We start from the raw sequence: 25168 nt of genomic DNA, 5'->3' as shown, positions 1-25168 counted from the left end.
TTTCCTCGACTTCGAATTTCAAACAGATTCGCGGCTTTGATCCTTCTCTTTCTCCATTAAGATGATCTTTACTTGATATTAGTGAGACTAATTTCGGACTGAGCTGAATCAAACAGAACAACGAGCTTTTTTAAGCTTGCATATTTGGGCCATGTTGCTAAGCAATGACATGAACGAAGCCCTCGATTCTGCTCAGGTTTATCGACTGAATGTTTCCCGAGAAAAGGCCACCTTGTCCTCTTAATCAAAACATTTCGTCTTTGACAGATTTCAGCCCTGTAAGTTGCACCATCCTCAGAGCAGTGTACCAGCAGACCCCAAGTAAGTAGATGATCTTACATGGAAACATTTCAAACGATGAAATAAAATCCTGCAACTCACATCGGCTAGAACTTTCGACATCCAGAATAAATGAATGCATATATGGACGTGAAAACGACAAAATCAGAGTTCAATTACCTGTACATTTCACTAAAGAAAGCCATGACTTGCTCTGACTCTATTGCTGAGACAACTTCAGCGCAGGCAAGTATCAAGATGGGGCAAAGATGGGTACATCATAAGCTAAAGAACATATTGGTATGACGAAGACTTATTGTGAGCTGACAGGGCATCGCGTGATCAAAGACAGCAGTCGTGTGGGCCAGTTGCAGCATCAACTAGAACAGTTTCTTCCCTCCTTTTCTCGTGAAAAAGCATGTAACAACCAGAGTTCGCTTTCTTGCATCTTTTGGCATGGTATCTTCATCTTCAAAACCGGAGGAAGATCGCCCCCAATGATCGAGCAAAAATAACCATCCAAGGGGCAAAAACTAGGTCCCAAGATGACACATTAACTTCAACAAGTACTATCCTGATGCATGTCCTCATCATTCGTGCCATCAGCTCGACCAGCTATTCCTTCCATTGGCTATTGATCCACAATTCACAAGACTTGTTATTCCTTTGTTTGTGTGCTTAACAAGCACGAATGTTCCACACTCTTCAGGCAAGGTTGTCAAGAACGAATGTTCCACACTCTTCAGGCAAGGTTGTCTCCAAGTGGATAATTACCGTTGACAACAAATTCCTCCAAACCCAGACCAACCAAAAAGAAGCTTCCATTCTGGGTCTCTCACATTCCAGCGCACTCCCTTTTTCAGCCAAATACAGTGATTTGGATCTAACAAAGTGATGACCCAATTGACTTCCATCTCAACATACAACGAGGATCTATCCACAAAAGTATCAAGGAAAGATATTGGCATGTTACAAACACAGTAATGGTCAGTGCCCAAATCATTGAGAGATGATTTTGTCAATGCCCAGTGTATCTACTGGTTTGGAGCGCTTCTATCGCTGGAGAACTTGAAGTCCTTAGGAACAAGCCATCTCTCCCAGTCATCTCGCTTCCTTACCATTTCACCCTAAAGTACAACATCGAATAAAAGAAGAACCCATAATTATCTAAAACAGTGTAACGAGACATACTTAATTCAGACTCAGCTCATGCATAGAGGTTTACTAAATTATACCTGTATTTCCAACATGGTTGAAGTTCGTATGGCATCCAAAATAAGATTAATATCCCTTGTCATACTTGAAACCTGTATAAAGGGGCAGAGAACATACTGTTTACTGACTCAACGTATTGGGAACAGAACATCACATGGCAGGGCCAGGCAAATTCGTGCATTCACAAATATGATTCAGTTTCGCACTCGACTTTACAACATTATCAAATGCTATAGCTAAATTCAAGTGAAGATTGGGAATGTAAAATGCAATTTGTACACGAGAAAAGAGTTATTCCACTGAATATGTGGTTGGAGCATAGAGTAAAAATGCAACTTCAGTGTCCGGGAATAATTTTTAAACGTATGGGGTTGCTCTACTGGTACCTGAATCTGACTAAAAAAAGTTGATTGACAATATTGGAATGTCTCCTTTTAAATCTCAATTGTTCACTCAAGCGCGTGTTTAGAAATTAAATATAACTAACTTCTTCACCCAAAGACCTTATACTTAACTACAAGTTCAAAGAACAAGACAATAACTTCGTACTGTACTATCAGAATGCACGCTCAAGCACATGAGCACACACAAGTCAAGCTCTTTCTTGTTAAGTATGTAGCTACTTATGTTTCCCTACGATCTGCCTACACATAACTCTGAAAAATCAAAAGTCTATACACACAAAAATTTGCAGAAAACCCAACAAAACAACACGATGAACAATGTGCTTCTCCATGCATTAGACACATAAATATAGAATTGGATCTAAAAGCAATATAAGACCACACTCAGCTAAAAATGCAGTATAGAACCACGCCATCACTTAAATCATCCTGAAATAAACTCACCTTTTTAAATGCGGCTATTATTGAAATGTGGACCCAGCCCTGACCATTCCATTCCTTCCGAAAGTGGAGATCTTTTATTAGATTATCCTTACTGCACGACCAGAATTGAATGGCAGATGGGAGTTAGAATGTCACAAAGAAAAAGTACAGTTCAATAAAAAATGAAGAACTAGAGAAATGTAAGTACCTGAAATAATACTCAATCTGCCGCAATATCTCAAAATGCAATGGAGAATAGGGCAGCACTGGAATGGGTCCGCCGGCTTGTATATCCGGAGATAGAGTTGGGAAAAAACGAGGTGCCATCTCTGAGAAATTATCGAGATATCAACAACCAAACATCTAGCAATCTAGCAATTTAACATACAAGACATAGACAGTCAATTTGGCTTACCAGGATAGACTAAGGGGTTACCCAATGAAAATGCCTGTTGTGGTGGGAGTGGATGATAAGGATGAGGAAAAGGGATAGGGAGAGGGAATGGTGGCATCGGCCTCATAAACCTCGGATCAAATCCTCCAACTTGAGGGGAATGCCACTCTTGATTTCCTCGGTGTTGGTGAAAATCAGTAGCACGAATATGTTGCCCACCGCTACGGTTTCTGAAAGAAGAGCTCCGCGGCTGCTGATGCGCATTCCTAGAAGCTGGGTTAGTTTGTCGACCATTCCTAGAAGCTGGGTTGGTTTGTCGAGAGTCAAATGGGCCTGGCGACATGCCATTACGCCTCATTGATCTTTGGCGTGCGGGTGCTATGTGGTTTGGAGTCTCGACTATATTGCTTTCAGTTCCCTATAGCAAAAAGAGCAGAAAATTAACTCAAATAAACCAGAAAATACAACTAGACAAAAGTTTAACCCACTTAAATTAACAGATGCAACTAATCAACAAAGACACACTGACAGTGGAGACAGAAAAAAGAAAATAATCCTGGACCTCACAAAGTAGCTATATCATTTCTACATAATACATCCCATCGCCTACATAAACACAAAAATTTGTTTCTATAATTACACATTGCTAGAATTAAGATGGAACAACCCTCTACGCAGCACTCAGCGAATTTAACAGACAATTCAGAAAAAAAGTTTACAGCTTTGGTTATGCTTATATATTTAAGCAATTCTAGACAGGGAAAAAGCAAAAAAAATGTACCTTTTCCTATCCATTGCAACTCCCATTTACTCTGCTCCTATGCATTCAATTAAATGTTCATTCATGCTCTATTTTAAGGCGTAGAAGATACAGCAGATATCAAATACATCAATCATGCTCCTACACTCTCCAGTAATAATCCGGTAGCGAAAGAAGATCACCATCAGGTCCAGATTGATTAAAACTTGTCCTACGTGACCAGAGTAAGGACAATAAAATTGAAAAACCAAAAAAAAAAAAAAATCACCTTCGATACGGACAGCTCCGACAACCCATCAGCTAAGTCCTCGGCCGGGGACTCCGGCGACGACTTCGACGGGGAAGAAGAGGAAGCCCTAGCGGAATCCGAGAGGGCGGGCCAAGCGCCCGACCCGAGAAGGCTGCTCTCGGCCTCTCCGCCGGGCCCGCGCCCGCCGGCCGGCTTGTTCCACGCGGGGGCGCCCCCCGCATTGCCGCTCGGCTCGCTCCGGCCGTCCGATCTCCCGGCATCCGCCACGGGAGACGGCGAGGGGGAAGGAGGTGCGATCGCGGCCATCGGTGACTGGAGCAGGGATCACTCTTTTGCGGGAGAGGGAGGAGAAGGGAGACGAGGAGAGAGAAGACGCCGCGTCGGCTTATATGAACGGCAACGTAGAAGAAGAATTCGTGTAGGAATAGGATTGCGACCCCTCTATGAGTCCGATTCCGAGTCAGCGTGATTCAGGATTTGATGCCACATTCTTTTTTTTTTGAAATATATGCATTTATTAATCATTGAAAATATAGAAATTTCTGATAAATGCGATAGGTTGAACAAATCTAGAAACAAATCTAGGTAAGCTAAAATTCGAATAGCCGAAATTTATCGCGCGGACGGCCGGATAGTAATTTTATTTTTTTCTAATTATGTTATTTCGATGTTGGATGGATATCCTACCTCAACGGACGATGTCCATTTAAATTCTCATATGTAAATTTTTTTTCATACTCAATCTCGTATAATGTTATGAAGTCGGTACTTATTATTTACGATTGATTCGTGTCTCATTATTTATCCTTCCTATACTCTTCGAGTTATAAGCGGGAATAAAATCGACATTCGGCATCAGATAATACGAAACTGTTTGCTATTAACGTTAACGTGTTTTATTAACCCATTTTTTAAAGTGGCATAGAATATCAAAATTAATTTTTTTAGATAATACCGTTTTTGAGAAGCAAACTCAACATAAATCCACGATTATTATTTTCAAGAAACTTGCTACTTAAGCGGCTTGGAAAAATTTGGAAACCGAATGTTGTCTTATCTAAATAGAAGGATTTGATTTCGAAATGTGATTTTGTTGTTATATGAATATGCTTATGTAAGTTAACAATACCAATAACCTTATCTTTTTTTTTTTTTTCAGTCCTATATTTAATTCTCTTCTTTAGACTTTTGCTCCACGTCTCTTTTTCTTTTAAGGAAGGAAGTGACGGGGTGTTTATCAATAGAAACCCTAACAACGTAATGCCACGTGGAAATAAAAACAAGCCGAATTCATTTTTGAACGGAGCGCAACGTGCGTCGTGATCTTGTTGTCACCACTGTCTGCTGAATTTGATGGGTGGCTCCGGATGTGTTCAGAGAGTGAGACTTGCTTCAGAAATGGATTCCACGGTCCGTGTCGGTGCCGATCCCCGCCGTGACTAGCGATCAAGTGGTGTGTGATCGGCGCACATTTGCGGGAGGTCTAATATTGCGGAATCGAGATTAGAGGTGCTTTCGGCTTTGATTATGATGGGGATTATGCAACCACTAATCACATGCTTAGCAATTAAGACAGTGTGGTGTGGTGTGAGGTGAGGACATGGAGAATTCCGCTGGGTTCAATTGCGTGTCGACTGGGACCACGTGGGAGAAAGGGATTTGAGGAAATTCCTGTTGACCGAGACTGGTGGGATGATCCGGTCAACGGCAGGAGCGAAAAGCTGCGATTCGATTGGGCAACGAAATTGTCGCCCAAAGTTCTTTCGTTTCCTACACGGTTTGCCCATTCACGAAACAGAAAAAGTTACCAGGAAAATAATAATTTAAATTTTAGAAAAAGTGAAAATTCTAAATGTCGATTATTGAAGTTACACTGCAATTGCCCGGAAATTGCGAAACTAAAGTTAATTATATATGTGGCCTATTTTGGAAAATTATCCAATGAGTCCCAAATTTCCGTCCCAAGCTTGTTAACTTCGCCGGTTTAGTCAGAAACCCTCGCGCGAAATTTTAAAGTAATCCTTTCTGTCAATTTTACAGAAAATTGCTGACATGATAATGTGCCGTGCGGAATGGTCGGCAAATGACCGGACCGCCAAGCCATCGGTTTCGGGCGAAAATTGGCTGGTGGGCTTGCGTTATAATTTCGCGCAAATGTTTAGGGCCGAATTGGCGAAATTGAAAGACTTTGCACTGAATCGGCATCCGCACAATAATTTCAGGACCGATTCGGTAATCTTCTCCATATTTCTGCACTCGGGCTAGCGTGATAATTACAGAAGCTAATTTAGATTATATCGATGTTAATGTGATCGACTGTAGTAAGTGAAATATGCAGAGCCAAATCCACGGACACAAAGACGTGGAAAGATTTGTTCGTACCTTCCCCGACGTTGGTGGAGAAATCTGAGGGTGGAAGAGAAAGAGTCAGCGTTCAACACCGTAGAGTTAATGACTCATTAGGAAGATTTGATTATCCTCGACAAGATTGCCTTTCTACAAAGATAAATTTAATAATATTTTTCAGACGACACCCAATTTAAGTAATTCAAACTTTTCATTTTTCAAGGTAATGGATTTTCTCTTTTTATACTGCGTGTATTTGAAAATCCACCCATCATTACTAGCATACTTAATTACGTGTTTTCGGGCGCGATTGTTCATGGAATATCAATAATTTGGAAATTTTTATTTTTCTAAATCTAATCGCTTGTGTTGCTTATGAAAATAAATTAATAGCGAATATTTTGATGCCGACGAAATGTCTAATAATAAGTCATCGTTGACAACGATAGTTGATAGAAGCACTTGTCCACATGATCTGCGGAGGATACATGCGAAAGAGCGAAAATGATGTGAAGGAAATTGTCTGAAGACCAACTGGTTGTCTTATTCAGGCACCGAGATGAGCTAAGCAGTGATCTAATTGTTCGAATGGACCATTCCAGAAAAGAAAGCAAAAGATAAGATTTAAGTCAAGAGTCAAAGACAGGACCTGATGCAGATGAAATGACTGTACAAGATGGAAACACTTGATCCCATCTTCCATTCTCCGGCCATGAACTGCAAGCCAGATATAAGTTATGTGGCATCAGAACGAAATTTTTTTAGTGCTTAAGAAGATTTGGCTGCTGAGTTTTTGTTAATCAGGTTCATCGGCCCCGTAAGAAAGTGTCACGGGCCAGCAGATTCCAGGCACGGGTCCGACCCTCGATCCCATCTTCCATTTTCTTGCCGTGAATTCCTAGCCAGATGTGTTATTTGCCATCATGATGAATCAAGTTATAGTGCTTCAGAAGATTGACCGCTGAGTCTTTTGTTAATCAAGTTCATCAGTACATAAGAAAACTCTCCGCTTTCTCTTGAACTTTAGGCCCTTTAATCTTCAGGCGTACATTTCCAACAAATACAGGCACTGATCCAACTAAATCTCATAGATATGCTTAAGCCGACGCTTCGCCGTGATCTCAACAGAGAAACAGGATTGTCCAGATCATGCAGCAAGTGATCCAAAACCTTAATTCACTACCCTGCAGTCCTTCCTAACCTCTTCTCCACCTGTGATGCTGCTCATCTTGATCATGGACTTGACGAATGCATCCGCGAATTCCTCGTGCGAGCCCGCAAACTTCTCGACCAGGCCCTTCGTGTTGGTTGCCGCCAGGAGCGCCTGGTCCGAGGAGAACAGGCCCTTCCCCTGGAGGATCAGCTTGTAGTACGTGTTGTCGAAGGTGGTCGAGGAAGGGTCCATGGCGGTCCCCGCATTCTTCGCCCTGTTCTTGCTTGGGCACACTCCCCTCAGGCTTGCCGCGAGGGACGGGTGCATTGACGGGTCGACGTCGTGCACGGCGTTGAAGTTGCGGATCCTGCCCTCGAAGGAGGAGCAGTGGGAGAATCCTAGTGTGTGGCCTCCTGCAAGTGGGAAGAAATTGAGATCAGGATCATCACAAGTGGAAAACAAAAACAAATGAATGAATCTGGTAGAGTGAATTGTCAACGAAACACTGTTCCATGTTGGCCGGTTTGATTATTTGTTTTACCCGAAAGGGCGACGAGATCTTCCATAGATAGGCCTCTCTGGGAGAAGCTCTGCTCGAGCTGAGAAATGTTGAAAACTGGTGCTGGGAGTTGTGCCGTCTCGCTGGCCTTTGATGTTCTTCCATCCTTCCTTCCCTTGGGCACGTCCCAAGTCGGACCACCAGACTTTATTCAAGCATCATAAATGAAGAAAATTCACAATCAGATACACGATTTGTTGTGCAAAAGAAAAGTTTCTCATCGAGAAGTTATGGCTAAAATTGCCATTAGAGGAAGAGAATCGTTCAGTGGGCATTGATTGAGCTTCCAATAGGGCGACTTCCGATAAGCCTAGTGAATGCTTATGTCTACTCAAATACTTGCAGCGCAAGCATACAATCCTAAGGGCCGGTGGCTTAACACGGTGCTGTCTGGTGTCTGTTGGATGGACCTATGATGTAGCGAAATATTTTCCAGGATAGAAACCTGCGTGGGGACTGTCCAAGTACCAAGACATAAGCGTTTAGGCTTCAGCTGGGTTAGGGTGGATTTTCAGGACACATTCAGTGACAAGCTATGATGGAGCGACTGGTCGGTAGTAAAGAATCAGGATATACAACATAACAAGGTGCACGAGGAGATGATTTTACCAGTGCAACGGAATCCCTTGCAGCTAGTGCCAAGATGTCTGCACATGAAACCACGCCAGGGCAGAAAGCTTCCAAGTCCTTTTTAGCGTTGTCGATTACATAAAATGCATGCAGAGAGACATTAGGAGGCCCGTCCTTTTCTGCTTTGTCGCTTCCTTTGGAGTTTAAAAGCACCGACGCGTCGCAACCCTGCATTTGGCCACGATTAGCACTTTCAGTTAATTTCTGGTACCCAAGGAAGCTTTGCATAAATAAGAACTCCGAACAGACAACCATAGGCACGTTTTTGCTCACCCTTATGAAACAGTCATGAAAATGCATCCGCAGGAGAGCAGCTGGTACGGTTTTGTCCTTCACTGCGGCATTCTTGACAGCATTTGCAATGATCAACTCAGCATCGGGACAGGTCTTGTCGTAGTAATTGGAACTTAGTGAATAGATTGGAGAGACAAACGAAATTACGAGAATCAAGCTGAAGAGCGCAACACCAATGGCCATGCCTAGTGCACTCCTCAACTTCTCCAAGTTCTGCCAAGCTTCGAGGGTAATTTTGCCCTTCGACTGGCCATATAAATAGTCCGAAGGAGGAAGATTTAGTTGAAACTGCAGGCAGCGACATGACGGTAGCCACCTAAAGTGGGTGTATTTAGCAAGAATCTTCATAATGAAGTAGTGATTTTGAAGCAATCTATTCCACATGTTTCAGCAGCACTCCCAATTATATGTCTGCTAAGCACATTTTCCTCACATAGAGTTCAGATAGAATGATGACTTCTATATGCCGTAACCTCTCTTTTCTTTAACATGAAGTTTATGATGGTTTTTGGTAATTAGTGGGCTAGGGTTGGAGTTTAATGGTAAATCACAGATTAGCTTTTCGCGATCATTGAGTCACTCAATACAAGGGACATTGAAGGACAGTTTGAATGTTTATTCGGGGACTGGACCGACGAATCTTTTCTGATCAATGATTAATGAAGTTGTGACCATCATATGCTTAAACGAGGAGTTATATGCAATTTGATAAGCTCTTGCGATTCTTCTTCTTCTTCTTCTGCTGCTGGTGGCTGGGCCATTTGAAATCGTGCCTTTTACCATTGGACCTACAGAGTAGAGAAGGGTTTTCTGTTCTGAGGTGGTTAGGATGGGCAATCAAGGGTGCAATAGCTTTGGTAAAAGCTTAATTTCCAAGTTTCAACTTTGTTAGTTATGGCGGTCGGATCCTTTCTGATCTGGTGGGGGTTTCTGTTGTAAATTGGGCTGTTGGGCATTCTCTAGAGAATGCAGTGCTCACCTGTACAGTGTCGGCATTTTGGCTCTTGGTATAAGGTTATTTCCACCTTGTAATACATCATTCCAATAGATTGACACGAGTCGCGGATGTTTTCAACTTGCCATCTGAAACTTTAGTTAAAGGCGTTGGGGTACCGGGGAAAAATTAAACTAGTAATGTAGGTTGCCAGCCAGATGAAAAAGGCTTCATACATAAAAAATGCGACGTCGTATAATTAGCAATCGAGAAATATTTACAGTGCGATGTCCCTCGTAAGTATGCCAATGAACCCAATATATATCTCTCAATAACAATGTATCTAAACAAATGCCTAATATCGATATACATGACACAAGGGACAAGGAGGAACAGGAATGGGGAAAAATGATCAAACAATAGCCAAAATTGGGAAAAGAATCATCACGAATGTACAGATAAAAGGAATCAGATGTGAATGGATTGACATAGAGGAGGACGAATTGCCTGCTACAGAATTATTCCCACTGCCTGAAGTATCCTGCGGATTGACGGCAATGGCGGGAGGGCTAGAATTTGTTGGGCTGATTGGTAATGTGCTGGAATCTGTTGCACTATAACCTGCGAAATGAAAATACGATGTAAGCACTCTGACGGCTGACAGCAAGCGAATCCAGTGCAGCTTGTGTTCTACTCTACTCACAGTTGGATGACTTCCAGCCAAGCACCATTCTCTCTCGATCGAAAACTATGCGATAACCCGTCATGAAGTTCTCTGAAAAAGAAAAAGGTGAAAAAAGAAGATGAATACTTAATGACAGGATAGACAAGTACTGCAAGCAATGAATCCGAGTCCTCACAATTAATATCTCACAAGTTCGGATAATATCAATTCCAAGGACAAATGACTGCTACCAGGAAGAAACCACACCATGATCGCTATGCCAAACCTTGTTGTCAACTAGATTTTAGAGTTGGACTAAACATTCCTAGAAAAACAGAGTAGGGTTGCAGCTGTTCTTTTGTGCACGCAGTAAGCATGTGGGTTATTCCACAGGAAAGAGCTTAACGTAGCATCGATTTTATTCGCTACAGGGAAGAACTTAATACAGCACGGGTTTCATCTGCATTTAATATCCAGCCTATCCTCGTAAGTCTTGCCAAGGCTTGTAGTTGATATGATATGAAAGAGAAATCCGCAGTGATTTCTTTGATCTGTTAGCATAAAGAAGGCAAATCTGCAGGAGGGCAAAGGGTGAGACTGTGCAAAGGCAGAAAAAGCACAAGCACGCACTCTGAGTAACATAGAGAACCAGAAAAGGGGGACAACTTCTCATGGAAATAACCAATACAAATATTTCCGGTGACCAGATACTCACGTCCGATTATATTCACATCTCCACTTTTGACTAGAGCAAGACAATATATGGAGGAGGCCTGAAGATAAAAAACCCTAGTTAGCATGTATTTTACAGGAAAAAATATACAGAAATAGAGAGGAAACGTGACGATCCAACTTTTGAAAGTACCTGATCAGATATTACTTCTATGGGATTGGTGACATAAAACTGATCTCCACCTTTCAGGGTCATATTCAATGTTGCAGTTTCAAAGCTACTCTGGTTTGGGCTGCACATAGATTAGAGTTCAGCATCAAGGAAATAAAGTCATTGTATACAAGTCTGTCCATAGATGCGCTAACCTCAAATCATAACAATACTCAAATGGAATACTGGAGTCTGAAGAATGTCGCTTTTCTTGGGCCAAGGAATTGAACTGCACATAACAAGTACTCTGTAAACAGGATGAACAGAGGTAGGTATGTCCATATGGTAGTCTGAAATAGAGCAGTAAAGAACTTACAGTCTCCCCAATGAACGTGTAAGCTGGGTCATTCAAATATGTGAATGAGGTACCAGAGTCAAAAATTGCACTAAATTCGACATCTTGAGCAGTTCCTCCCACATTTATTTGAGTAAGGGTAATGTTGTAAGTTGGACTGGTAAAAGTTGCAGTGAGAATAATCATTAGAACTGGCCGAGAAAGGATAGAAGAGAAATGCTGCAACCCCATGCCATGAGTTGGCAAGATAAATCTAGGCAATCCAGCAAGATAACTTTTCTTCCCACAGAGAAGCTTACTGTGATTGCCTAAGGTTGAATGGTGTCTCTCCTTGGTCTGAACTGCCTTTGTCTCCAAAACTAATTCTTCCAATTCCATCAGGTCCAAAGCACATTGAAAATGAATTTGAAGTAAGTCCTTCTTCAGCCAAAATGCTAGGAACAGACATGTTAGTCATGCCAAGCCCAAAGAGACCATTTGGCGCAGCACCATCCAAGAAAGAACCAGTTTGAATCTGACCACAACTGCAAAAAACAAGCATATCTCAGACATCGGCTACTGAACTTCTGACTACTGGGAACCTAGTGAAAGCATTAAAAAAGTAATGCTAAACCAACAGTAATATTCTTTAAGCTTATTCTCCTCACTTTTTGGGTGAAATAGATCCAAAGAAAAAGCAACAACTACACTGTTCCGGACAGTTAAAAAATGTCAATGTTCACAGTCTGTCCTTATGGAACCTAGCAACAGGCACCAGCAGAGCAAGTTGGTCACTAGTATTTCTTTCGTAATCACTGTAAAAATTCTTGAGTTGGTTCCCCTAATTTGCCCAAATGGTGCTGGAGGACAGTATACCTACCCAAATGTGATTTTAGCATTGACAGCCTTTGATTGATTGTCGTCTGTCGTCAAATGCAATACATCTTCCACCAAAATCCCAGTAGACGAGGTACCATTGGAAAGATAAACAACCTGATAGTCACAACTGCTAAGAGCTGAAGAGCATTGTGACCGTTGTCCACACATTGTGCTGTTGCAGGGTACTTCTGCACTTGTTGATGACGCATTAGGACTGTAAATGTTGAAATCTATTGTCTGGTTCACAAGAAGATTAACGAGAGCAACCAGTTAATTATAGTAATTTCTCTAAGACAAAGGACACAACATAGATAGGCTAACTTTAATTCTTTTTCCTGTGTCTTCCTTCCATTGGTGAGAAAGTCTTTCCTGAAGTAGCTAAAATTTTCATGCCATAATAAAGGGAAAGAAACAAGATCTTCTGGATACACTTGAACACAATGGATGTAGATATAAATGTTGAAATACCATAAAATTTTAGGTTTTTACCTCTGTCAGAAGGGTTTAGTTTCTTGTCTTGCCCCTTTTTTCATAATCACACACATAAGGGCACCATCAACAACATAGCTTTTAAACTCCTACGACCCTGCCTTTGGAACTGGATGTCAGATGATTAAATGGCTTAATGGAATCATGCCTAAATTCTTCATGCCGAAACCCACCTCAAACTCCATCATATAATGTCATGCTAATCATTGTAAGTTGTTTATCATAGTTAGTCTCTCACATTCAAACTTGTCAATCAACGGCCCAAGAAGTCAACAATTATCCACCATATTAGCTTCTCCGTGACACTAGTCTATGCATTGCATCCGGAGTTACTAGTACTTCCCTAATGCGCACACACCCCAGATAGCACATGAAGCTTGGACTTTTGTAATGAGAGACAGACGGAGCATTCCTATCCAGAAGGATACCTGTCCAGATGATGTCTTGAGGCCATTTACGCAACTTTTGCAGTCACAGGGTAACCAGAACAGATCACTGCCCGTGTCTAGAGCCACCAAATAGGATAAACTCGGGGTCCCGACCGAAACATTGGCATAGTGCAAACTGAAAGGCCGAGAAACAAAGTAGCACTGATCAAATTATGTGGATTCACTCGAGCAAAACTTTGAAGATTCTGCCTTCTTTGTTTGTCAATAAACAGAAGACATAGTGAAATATCAAAATAAGAATTATTCAGGGAAAATACAGTTTCAACAGTTTCAAAGCTGAAAATAATTAAAAAAAAAGAGAGAGAAATTCAGCTGGGACAGGGTAGGGATTTGATGATCGAGCTGTGACAACTTTCGTTAATCATACAAGGTGAAACTGTGAAAGTGGAACAAGCAAAATCCGTGCTTCTGTCATGTTTCTTCACTTTCACTAGCAAATTCCGAGTAATCCAACCGCAATTTTGCCAGAAGCAATCACAGTTAACAACAACAAGAGAACTAGAGATCGAACCAAAAACAGGACGAGTGGAGAGAACACAATACGTACTATCCCAAATAAGGTGACAGAATCGTCTCGTTGCCGCTAGAGAAAGTCAGAACCGTCTGGTTACCGGACGACGATGACGACGCCGCGGCGAGCCGACGGCCGTGGATGGCCCGGTCGCGCATAGCCATGACCTTGTAGTACTCCAAGCTTCCCTTCTCGGGCAACCGATCGACCGCCAACACTCCCTTCACAGGGTCCGAGAACAGGTGGTGCACATCGAACCCGAACGTCGCGAACCCGCAGCAGACCCGCGACTCCGAGGCCAGAACCAACGCCAGCGAGACGAGCGCGGTCAAGAAGGCGGCGCGATCGGGAGCGGGCGGCGGCGTCGCCATGGATCAGGAGGGAAGAGGGGGGAGGGCTGGTTGCAGGAGGTCGGCAGAAATGGTGCGAAATGGAACGGAAGGACGAAGAGGAAGATAAAAGAGACAGCTACGTAACTTGCCATTTTAGTCAAATACACACTCCACGCAAAAGTCCTCCCCAGGTAATAAGAGAGAGAGAGAGACAGAGACAGAGATGGGAACGCACTTGTTTGGTGCGAGAGGGAAGGTTGAAGAAGATGGACCCACAGTCCCAGTTTCGTACGAATTCGTCACGCCGATTTAATGTTGTGATTTTGCACTTTGGCCCTCAATCTTCACGTGATTTCCCATTTCTCACCCCTCAAAAGCCGCCTTCCCCGTTTCCACATCCGCACCATGTGCGGGGGCAATTGCGAAGAATTAGCAACGGACGCATCCGAGCGAAGCGAATCGAATCGGGTCGAGTCATTCCTCACCCCCAAAAGATTCTTCTCATTTGGATTTTCCGCATCAATTGAGGGAGCAAACGTGAAGCACAACACCAATTAAATCGAGATAATATAGTATTCGAGTTTGTTCGAATCTCTCGTCGATCCCTAACGAAGCTCAAGTTTTCCAAGACCACGCGTAACCGAAGTTCGAATCAAGCTCGAGCCGATGGCGATAACTTAAAAGGAGTCCGGTTGTCCGCGTTTTCGGGGTTAAACTGATAAGTTAGAAATTTAAGAACAGTGTAGCAAAAACACAAGGATTCTAAAAAGCGAGGATGGAAATGCAAAGGGCACATTATCGCCAAATGGCAGACTAGGCAGGACGTTGGGAAGTTGTTGGCGGGAGACCGTTGACGTTCTAGATCATTAGCGTTAGCCACAAGGAAACAGAACCAGGAGATGCCAAGTGGCAAGATCCTAGCCATTGGTTTCACACTGTAAGGTTGTGACCTCCCTAAGGTACTTTCCCAATGCGTCACGTATTTCCCGTAGTCACCCGCACGAAAATAGAAAATTTTCTTTAGTATATTATGTGGGGGTTGAGGATACTAATTACTAACTAGTTCAACTAATGCTCGCTACTCAATCGACACATAATATCTCGTTACGTGTTTTCGTTATTTTGAATTCCGATAATCGAATACGTCACCTGAATCGGTATAGAATTAAATGTAAACAATCGGTAAGGAGTTTGAAAAGAAAGGATGCCCGAAATTCGTCGAATTCAAAATGAAAAGTCCACGCGCGGAATTTGTAAGCCTTTCACGGTGTGAATCGCGGACAACTTTTGCTTCTTTTTAGAGCTGCTAATCAACCCCGCATCAATTGGCGGAGTGGAGACCACAATGAAGAACTTTGGTTCCTTTTTTCTTTGATGATATCAATTTGTCAAAGTCAAAAAGAGATTAAAAAGGAGGCTGACAAATTAGTCAAATTTTGGGCCGAACAAATCAACAAGCAATGACAGACCCTATTGAGATAGATGGTTATCGGGGGCAGATTTGAAAAAAAGAAGAAGAAAATTTGTGGTTATTTTTAAAGAAAGAAAGTTTAAGTCAGAATTGGATTGGACCCGAAGTCTTTTTTTTTTATACTAGGGTTAGGCCTTTTTCTCCACACGTATCCGAATTCATGAATCCGGATCATGCCTAATCTATTGCGGTGCGGAGATGGAGACGTTTCACCGAAAGATGACGGGGCTAGTCCCAGTTGGGCTCCTTCTTCACCACCGGTTTCGTGTTTGATGGCTCCATGCGCGCCGTCATTATTGACCATGTAAGATGCGCATCTTTAATGGTCGGCGTGGGGAAGCTTCGTCGGATTACGTCCGAAACGAAACGAAGTCTCCCCGGATTTGCCTGAACCGCGGAGCTGGCGCTGGCGCTTAAGGTCCGTCGTTGAATATCCGGTGATCGCGGCGGCATCGGAATGTGACTAGCGGCTCTCTGTTTGAGCGTGGGATGAGTGTTCTGCGGATGAGGGGACCCAAAACGGCTAAAGGCACAGAGCATGAGCAACGTGAGGAGGTAACCCAAGCAGATGAGCTCTATTATATGGCCATATGGAGACAATGGCGATGGCGATGATGCATACTTAATCGTTCCTGTTGTGTCCGGGGCGCTGGTGGAATCAGGAGGCGTCTTCTTGTCCCATGCCTTCTCGGGGCGTTCGTTAGGATCCTCTGTGTCGTAGCCTGCATTAGAGGTCGGGAATCAATAATGCGGTTGCCAACATCTTGGCTTACTACCTACATCAGAGAGGACTGGAATGTTGGTGAATCGGGTGATGAAGAGCACGGGCAGTTGAATTTCTTCCACCCCAGAATGAGCCTTTCGCGGTCGAACACTACTCGGTAGCCCGTCATGAAATTCTCTGAAAAAGATAAGAGTTGCAGTAGAAAACGCGATCATTCCCATAAGAATCGATTCAATCGAAATAAAGTGCGTACATTGTATGAGCATGAACTTGGGATTTCGGTACTCCCAAGTCGCATACAAAAGCTAGCGACCATGATTCCGTTGTTCATCAAATATTCATTAGACCTGCTAAACAACAGTGTGAGATTGAATGGAGATCGCGGGTCTTACCTCTTACGGTTGATTATGTTCACTTCTGCATCCTTGACAATGGCGAGGCAGTACATGAGTTCCTCCTGCGAAATGGCGGGAAATGATTTAACTGTCATGCTAGTTATGCTTCATAGAACATAAGATATCCGTGAAATCATCGCAAAATCAAGCTCACTACCCGAGTAGAGATGACAATTGTCGGATCATGGAAAGCGAGTTGGTCACCTCCTTTCAAAGTTAAACTCATGCTCGGTATGAAGTTGGCGTTGCTGCGGCTGTCCATCACCAAATTAACTAGCTTTCAGTACATAAAATGTAATGATATTACGCTGACATTGTATCCAGGAATCCCAACAAATCACCTCATATGATAACAATACTTGAAAGGGATTCTCGAGTCAAGAAGGCGCCGCCTATGTTGTACTTGCGAGTGAAACTGCAACAGAAATGACAGCATCAAACGAACACAAATAAGACCTAGTCGTTTAGGAAGCGTTGCGGCTCTGCATAAAATAATATAGCTTATGCTTTCTGACAGCCTGGTATAAGTCGGATCGGTCAGGCACGTGAAGGAGGTCCCGGAATCGAACAGAGCAGTGATGTTCATGTCGAGTTGCGTCTCTTCTATCTGAATTTGCGTCACGGTGATGTTATAGCTCGGTCTGCAAAAGGAGTTTATGGACATGAGTTGCAGGATAAGTTTCTTGTTATGAAAAGAGAACTCCATAATGCCGAGAAGTTGCTACTTGTTACAGGATAAGTTTCTTGTTATGGAAAGAGGACTCTATCATGCTGAGAAGTTGCCACTTACTTTGACGGGTTTGGATTAAACGAGGTCTCATCCTGGTCAGGACTACCTTTATCCCCAAAATTGATCCGTCCCACCCCGTCGTGCCCAAAACACATAGAGAAGAAGTCTGCTATATATCCCTGCCTCGACAATATGCCAGGAATCGATATCTTCCCCATCCCGAGGCCGAGCAAGCCATTGGGTGCTGCAATATCTAGGAAAGAACCACTCTGCACCTGTCCACAACTGCATTTACATTGCTAATTGAAACACGCAAATAAGGAAGGCAAATATGATTGCAAATTCCTAATAGCGTAATCTGTTATATCGATGTTGGTCGAATGGAGATCAAAGATGTGATGCTCAAGAACATACCTGAGTGTTACATACGCCTCAGGCTCAATTTGGTTGTGGCTTTTGTCTCCTGAGATTAAATGCAGGACATCCTCTACCAAAACTCCAGCACTGGAAGTTCCAGCCGACATATAGGACGTGGAATATGGGCAACTGCTGAATGCTCCGACACAATTGCCGCGCCATGTGCAATGACTGTTGTTGCAAGTCACCGTTTTGCTTGTATATGATACGGAAGGGTTGCAAGTGCTGAGATTGTAGCCCTGGATCGAAAAATTGTTATTCATATTGAGGTCATAACAATACAAGGGGCTGATAGCTGCACCAGTTTGCTAAAGAATTGTATGCCCCACACTCATGCACTTTGAGCTTGGAACATAGAAGTTCTTCATAGTTCTTCATAACACAAGGGGACATCTAGTGGCATAATGTTCCTAGATTTCCCTGATTAAAATATAAGAAGTTCATTCGGTCATTTGCTGACTTCCGAATTCGATTAAATTTGCTGTTGAAAGAAACATCCTTTGTGTTTTCTGTGGGATGGACCGCATGCTCAGGGGAAAGATCTGATGATCCTACGATTAAGAGGGCACAAGAATGAGACCGGCATACCGATGCATAAGCTGTGGCTTCAGTAGACGCACATCCGTCACAATCACATGGAACCCAGAAAAGGCCACTGCCAGTGTCAAGCGCCACCAAGAATTTCACTCCCGGCGTACCAAGTTGCACTGTCGTGTAATGCAGACTGCAGGTAGCTGTGGAAGAAACCCAGAAAAGAACATACTTAGCGAGAATGCACGGGGAAATGATCTCTATCCTGGGATAATGTTGGAACAGATAACCATCTTTGGTGATAACATACAATCCCAAGAGCTGATCTTCAAAGTTGAGTTGCCATTGAAAAATGCTAGCACCGAATGGGCACCCAATAAACTGCACCTGCAAAGTGCCCAGTCATGGTGGGCTAGTTCGGCAGAGTAGTCATGACTCCCTTTCCTGGGCCAATTGCCTGCCGGATAAAGCTTTCTGGTTGGCTAGGACCATTTCTTGACCGGCTCAGGGAATCGGCGTTGCATCTTGAAGCTGAAGATGCGGCCATCGCAGCCCCACAACTCCCAGAGAGAGCACAGAAGGATAATGATGATCGTAAATGTTAACGACGAAGGTGTCATTGTTAGGAGAACCCGACTAAAGTAAGATGGGTTAAAAAGAAAGTACAAAGTTCTTGAGAGAGGTTAAACTCAAGCTTAAATTTCTGTTGTATTAGAGAAAGAGGGGAACTTCCTATTTTCCAGTTGACGGTTGGGGAAGTTGGAAAAAGGCGGGGTTTTTCTCTTTCCCTCTGGATATGTTTCTTGAGGATGTAGTAGTACAGTTGGCTAAAGCTTTGAAAACTGCAGGACTTTTAAGCGTGACTTAACAACAAACACAAGATACAAAAGTCTAATTCGGCTCAAACCAGGAGTTGTAAAAGGCGATTTCCGCCCATTTTCTACATCTGTTCAGCGATCCTTGTCGGCGCTGCATCAATATTTGAAATGAATGTTTTCTGGAGTTCATAACGAAAATACCGTCGATGAAAAATCATCATGGTCACACCTTGCAATATCAATTGTTCTTTTAGCATTATGGAAATGTTCAAGCGTGAACGAACACTATTACTGGCATCGATGTGGCAGCCCAAATACTAGTCTCGGCAATGTCTAGCACAAGACCTAATGTGTCGATATACTTGTGTACACGCTTAGTATCACTTTGCCTAGCATATACATACAAGACACGAGTGGGCAGGTCAAGGTTCTATCGAGGACAACCAAAGATTGTATTTTGGTACGACCAATGTCCTGTCCTGGTGCTAGCTTTTTGCTGTTCTATAAGTGGAATGAAACTATGGATCCATCGAGTGGTGATGTCTCTGCTTCAGTGAATCTGCTAACACCTCCTGAGAGGCCCCCAAATTCCATCACAGTGGTGACCGAGCTTGAGGAAGGGCACTGGATACGCACCACTCCATTGAACGTATACAAGCTCATGTGAAGATACGACCGACTTTAGGCGGCAGATTGTTAGTCATGTTATTGCCTGGCAAGAATTGAGCGACATTAGTCGGGGTTTTGATTCTCTGTGTCTAGTGTTACCAGTTTCTTCCTTCATTGTTCTTTCACAAGAGGAAAGTGTTGGCAGAAAGGGCGGGAAGGACAAGATATTAATGGCGGTGGATAGGGTTGATTACAGAACTGCCTGAGTGGGTGGCTCAAGGGTCATGGGCATGGCCATAACGAGGACTGGTCTCTGCACCGGTATTCAGTGTTTACTACAGCAAACACTTCTTGGATCGTGGTCCCTCCATGAAATTCAGATCTTACTGGACCACTAGAAATTATCTTTCTTACAAGCCTTGGACAAGTTGTTCCCAGAACAACTTATGCGGTGTAACGAACATTGCAACCTGGGAAATTGGCTTTTCTTGTGTTAGGGGAAAGAGAAAGAAGAACAGATACGATAGCTTCGGTGCCGACACTAATGTTATATCGAGATGTGATGAGAAAGCATCAATAAGAGGGAGTGAAAATGAGAAAAACCCGGTTGCTCGGTAATGCTACAGATACTGTTGGGCACATACTTGATTTTCTGTTTCGGGAAAAATCGAGCAAAACCATCTCAGAACAGCACTTCTGTCAGACAGCGCCAAAAAGCTAGTGTGTTCAATAGCCGATGTTCCAGAAATAAATGAACAAAAGCTTATGCACCATGGCTCTTGTTACACAAAGTAACTCCAACAGGCCTCTAGATCGAACATTTCAAAGTGCACGAGTATTGAATCTCAACATGCAAAACTACATCACAGAGCAGATACTCAAATTTCATGCACTGCCATCTCACTATCCACCCACCTGAGGTTCATCTTTCAATTCGAGATTTTCTCAAATATCAGGATACGGAGATCTTCACATACCATGAGAATCAAGTAGGAGATCAAAATTCTGTACATAGAGTCAAACAAAACCATCTAATGGTCAGGGTATATAGTATGCTGGCACTGCCAGAGCAACTCTACAAAAGTCGGACCTACCCACTGCCTTGCTAAATAAAGGGTCAAATAAAAACAAGCACTGAAGACAATCAAGCATGGAAGATGAAGATAGCTACTCTTTTCTTGTTATAGAATTTACAAAATTTAAAGATCCCTTCGACACAATGGGCAAGAGCCATGTCTGATGAGCCATTTATCGATGCAAGGTAAATGAAACATGTGACGACAATGAGGCAAGCACCGAACCATCTCTCCAAGCTGAAAGTCCTGCAATTGCATATGACAAGCAGAGTCAAGTATGATGAGTTCCTTGTGATTTATGGCCTTTCTAACTCTTATCTATTTCAAGGCCAAAAGCAAAAGCCCCTACATATATAAAGACCAATGAGATAATACCTGAAGACACACTGAACAAGAGACTCTCTCCCCAGAAGAATCAACGTTATCATCATTGGTAATCGTAATTTTGGGAATCATTTCGACTGAATCTCCAGGCAAACCTCTCGCCCCGTTGCTGCCGGTGTCAAAAATGTTCTGAACTTCCTCAAATCTTGATTCCACAGCACTCATCTGAATCAAATTCGTTAACATGATGAGTATGGTTTCGTTATCCTCAGGCTAGAATTTAATTAATTGCCACTAATTGCTAATGTCATCTGAGGTACCTGACTTTGCACGGCACTCAGCATAGCAGGGCCAATGCGCTCGCGAACAAGTCTACCACTTAAAAGGCTTGCAATGACGTCGATCTGCGATTGGGAGGAGGCAAGGATAAATGATGGTCAGTGCAATCTGTTTGAGGACAACATTAAATGGTATAGCTCAATTGCATCTTTAATTCGCGGATGGAGCTAAGTGACGCACCAAATAGAGAAGACACCTCACACCGGATTCATCTGATTGCCAGAGAAGAAGGGAATACTCAAAGACTTCAATCGAGAAGACAGCCCCGGAAATGGCTCCAACTGCGGCACCTCGAATGAATCCGCTCTCTGTCTCTTGGCCAATCAAAGCTCCGGTCATCGCTCCAAGTAAGGTACCCACTGCATTGACAAGGTTTTCATCCTTTTCAGTGTAAAAATAAGGTAAAATCGACGTCATGTCGTCTTTTGAATTCATTGAAGCCACTCGTACTCAGATGCATCAAGCTTCATTAAAACACCTCCAAGCACTTCTCTTTGTGACAAACTCCTCTTTTCCACTCACAACATGAACCAGGCTCAGCAAAATTACCATTCTTAAGCCAGAAGTCGTTGATTAACATCAGAAATGGACACAAAAAGAACTTGCATACAGTATACAACATCCCAAAATTACAGAGAACAGACGAAATTGACAGATAAGCTAACTGGGAGGGGGGAAAGATACATTCATTGGCCAACAAGACATGAACAAATCGCGAAACCAAGAAACACTTCGATGGAAACAAGGAACCATAAAAAGAAGACTGACGCAGAACAAATCGAGAGAAGCAAGCTCACCGACTGCGAAGAAAAACGTGAAGATCGCGGAGAAAACGTGGCCCAGAATTGCAGAAACTGCCACACTGCACATCTCTCGGACCCTGTCGACGAGATCCGCAGCTACGGAACTCGACGGCAGATTGAACCGAGTCGATGCGTGCTCGTAAAACTCCATTTTCCCCCGTCGAACATTAATGGGTGTGCTCGTGATCTATCAAAGGTCGGAGCTTTCACATGAAAGGAGTTCTTATATACGGGAAGACGAGATGCGCGCGCCTAAGTCCACTAAAGAGACAACGAAAAGAGACCACATCAACCTACCCGCATTAAAAACCAAATGTCTCTCTTTTTCCCCGGTTTTGGTTTCTTTATGGATAAATTAAAGAACTCCCTCTACCCGTTTTCTTCCAAGAACAGTTTTCCTTCTCTCTCCTCTCTCTCCCCTCGTGACAAATCAAGAAACGAGAGCAAGGAGGGGAAGAAGAAGAAGAAGAAGAAGGAAGAAGAAGAATGAAGCTTCCTTTGAAAAATCTGACGCGCACGCAGATTGGTACTACAGATTGAGCACGAACCGAACGAAACAGGTGATGGGATCTTGACTACGTTATCGCTCGTTTTCCCAGATGGAGGAAGGAAAGAGGAAAGCTTTATCGACGGGTTTTCATTTGGCCTTTTTCTTTTTTCCTTTGGACCAAGCGATTGGGCGCAAGGGATTTGCTAGTTGTACCAGCTCTGAGGTCCGCCCGTCTTCTCATCGTCATATTCAATTTCATGCGGTCCACAAGGTCTTTATCTTGTTTCCTCCCATTGGAAATGTCTTCTTTTCCTTTGGCTTGGCCTCGTGAAATTCCATTGTGCTCCCCGAATTTTAGTAATTGTTGCGAATCGCTCCCCGAAATCTTCAAATTGCGGATGCGACGGTCCTGACATTGACTCCGGCCGTTCTTTCAACCGAAGCTCCAGACACGTGCTTGCCGCGTCACTAATTATAGAATTGAATTGCATTTTGCGTCCTGAGGCCGGACCTTTCAAATTTTGCAACTTTTCTCTTAAAAGTTTTGAAATTGGTTGCCGGGTCCCTTCTAGGATTGACTTGGGCCAACTTTCATAGAAGGCCCACACCTTTGATAAATCTTGCAAATCTTGCTCATATTTCAACGACAACCAATCACATAACCAAACTTTTGAAACTATAATGTGATCAGCCAAAATTTGTATTTCAGTTTCCAAAAATGACCTCTAGGGCTTGCAATATAAGATAAAACATAAAGAAAAAATTAATTAATGGAAAGACATACCTAACGTTCGATGGGAAGTAAGTAATGGGACCAATTTCGTGTGATTTTGACAGAACAGCAAGTACTAAGGTCACAAAGAGAGGCATGTGCAAATTTGGTACATGTTTATGGGACCAGACATGATTAACGTAGGGACAATTTGGGTATTCCATGTAAGGCGTACTTTTGTTCCATGTGAATGTCTCGTGGAATGTGTCTGAACTAGTGTCAGAGCAGTATGCATTCGAGCAAATGCAGAGAAACTTGCATGGTCCAAGTCAAAAAAACTGTTGATGCCGTCAAGCTGAGTAAAGTCGACACAGGCGCTCGTGGACGCCAAACAAAAAGAGAGAATACAACACCTCAGAATTTGGCATCTCGATCATTCTCTTCAGCATCTCAAGCACCATACTTCATTCTAAGGGGAAAGTTTTAATTTAACAAAGGAAAAAAGAACTCATCTTCCTGTTTTGTCTTTCCTACAGCTCTAATTTACAACGAGAAAAACACTGGCAGTCAGCACAAAAGCAATGAACCAAGATCTACAACATGGAGGATTGATCTGCTCGCAGAGCACTATTGAGTGGGATCTGAAACGCCAGGAATTATGATTCATCTTAGACTTTCCAGCATGGTAACGGCATCACTTTACAAACTTCATTCGATCCTGCGAGTAAAGGACAATAATTCAATCATCAGCTTCCCGAAATGATCGGTTTTCTTCGTAGTGAGATACAAAGGAAACAGACCAAAGAACGTTCTGTATCAGAAAAAAGGAAATCTGGCCAAAGAACTTTCTGTATCAGAAACTTCCTTGTCACCTGTGCGGCCAATATTAAGCCCTTACCTGATCAGATAACACCAGAATTCGCCAAAAACCCGCAAATCTCGTAATGTGAAAGACTCAAGTTCGCAGAATGCAGTGTGAGAAAGCCGACATCTTATGAGTGCCATTTGACAGGATACATTGGAAAAGGACCTAGATGCATTTGCTTTCACCTGTTTTTTTTCTGCTAGATAATATGCTTATGGAACAATGTCAATTGAAAAGGTGCATCCATGATAAGCGGAAAACTCGCCTTCACATTCCGGATGATAATTCGGAATTTGTACTCATGGACATGCATCCATTTGGTAGATGACCACTTATTATCCTTAGTCACAAGGCAACCACCTGAAATCAAAGGGACAAGAGCTTCACTCATTCAGCATTTGGACGTTGCCAAGTTCAGAAATGACGAGAATGCTGGCATTAGAAGAAGGGCTCTTTTCCTGAACTTTTGCGTGCCTCTAATTACAACCTGATCAGCAGGAGTTACAACCGACCGTGCAAACTAGATTCATCCAATCTGGCATCAGGACTCATGCTCCAGAAGAGCAAGGCATCCCCCATCTTCGGTTTAACGGATAAACCCTTCTTCCCACAAATCTGATACCAAGGGATAGAACTAGTATTCCCTTTGGCAGCTGGAAAGATTGTCTCACCTCCTTCCTCAACATCTGAACTGTACAATAGAGCAAACAGAAAAGTAAAGGATAATGAAATACTGACCTAG

The 25168-nt window shown here is 42.9% G+C and overlaps 4 protein-coding genes, 1 long non-coding RNA gene and 1 pseudogene across 7 annotated transcripts; 1 reads left to right on the top strand and 5 right to left on the bottom strand.

The window, feature by feature from the left end:
• Window positions 1-1225: 1225 nt before the first annotated feature.
• LOC115744664 (la-related protein 1C-like) lies at window positions 1226-4178 on the bottom strand. Of its 2 annotated transcripts, XM_048283838.1 has the most exons (7): window positions 3744-4177; window positions 3036-3133; window positions 2737-3005; window positions 2530-2650; window positions 2343-2433; window positions 1515-1586; window positions 1226-1406 (listed from the first exon to the last, which is right to left on the bottom strand). In XM_048283838.1, the coding sequence occupies exons 1-7, from the start codon at window positions 4029-4031 to the stop codon at window positions 1314-1316; spliced, it is 1032 nt and encodes a 343-aa protein (XP_048139795.1). In that variant the 5' UTR covers window positions 4032-4177; the 3' UTR covers window positions 1226-1313. The 2 variants fall into 2 exon arrangements, with proteins under 2 accessions (XP_048139795.1, XP_048139794.1); XM_048283837.1 differs by having other exon boundaries at window positions 2737-3133; window positions 3744-4178.
• Window positions 4179-5491: 1313 nt separating this feature from the next.
• On the top strand, window positions 5492-25055 carry LOC125316197. Its single transcript, XR_007199505.1, has 3 exons — window positions 5492-5502; window positions 18474-18483; window positions 24925-25055. It is a non-coding gene; the product is annotated as an uncharacterized LOC125316197 (long non-coding RNA).
• Window positions 6781-9106, bottom strand: LOC115744660 (peroxidase 64-like). The gene is made up of 4 exons (XM_030679949.1): window positions 8687-9106; window positions 8393-8581; window positions 7766-7928; window positions 6781-7637 (listed from the first exon to the last, which is right to left on the bottom strand). The coding sequence occupies exons 1-4, from the start codon at window positions 9089-9091 to the stop codon at window positions 7243-7245; spliced, it is 1152 nt and encodes a 383-aa protein (XP_030535809.1). The 5' UTR covers window positions 9092-9106; the 3' UTR covers window positions 6781-7242.
• Window positions 9900-14238, bottom strand: LOC115744654 (aspartyl protease family protein 1-like). 2 transcript variants are annotated; one of them, XM_030679936.2, is made up of 10 exons: window positions 13827-14236; window positions 13259-13394; window positions 12343-12578; window positions 11783-12007; window positions 11505-11640; window positions 11344-11417; window positions 11171-11270; window positions 11021-11078; window positions 10345-10416; window positions 9900-10262 (listed from the first exon to the last, which is right to left on the bottom strand). In XM_030679936.2, exons 1-10 carry the CDS (start codon window positions 14159-14161, stop codon window positions 10054-10056), a joined length of 1581 nt encoding a protein of 526 aa, XP_030535796.1. In that variant the 5' UTR covers window positions 14162-14236; the 3' UTR covers window positions 9900-10053. The 2 variants fall into 2 exon arrangements, with proteins under 2 accessions (XP_030535796.1, XP_048139793.1); XM_048283836.1 differs by having other exon boundaries at window positions 11344-11640; window positions 13827-14238.
• LOC115744681 lies at window positions 16246-19176 on the bottom strand (annotated as a pseudogene).
• Window positions 20758-23061, bottom strand: LOC115744670 (NEP1-interacting protein-like 1). Its single transcript, XM_030679972.2, has 6 exons — window positions 22657-23061; window positions 22354-22546; window positions 21737-21915; window positions 21538-21621; window positions 21269-21442; window positions 20758-21139 (listed from the first exon to the last, which is right to left on the bottom strand). Exons 1-6 carry the CDS (start codon window positions 22660-22662, stop codon window positions 21017-21019), a joined length of 759 nt encoding a protein of 252 aa, XP_030535832.1. The 5' UTR covers window positions 22663-23061; the 3' UTR covers window positions 20758-21016.
• Window positions 25056-25168: the final 113 nt, after the last annotated feature.

This window comes from Rhodamnia argentea, chromosome 8, assembly GCF_020921035.1.
Source record: "Rhodamnia argentea isolate NSW1041297 chromosome 8, ASM2092103v1, whole genome shotgun sequence".
NCBI classification, from domain to species: domain Eukaryota; kingdom Viridiplantae; phylum Streptophyta; class Magnoliopsida; order Myrtales; family Myrtaceae; genus Rhodamnia; species Rhodamnia argentea.
This window is presented reverse-complemented; position numbering and strand designations above follow the sequence as displayed.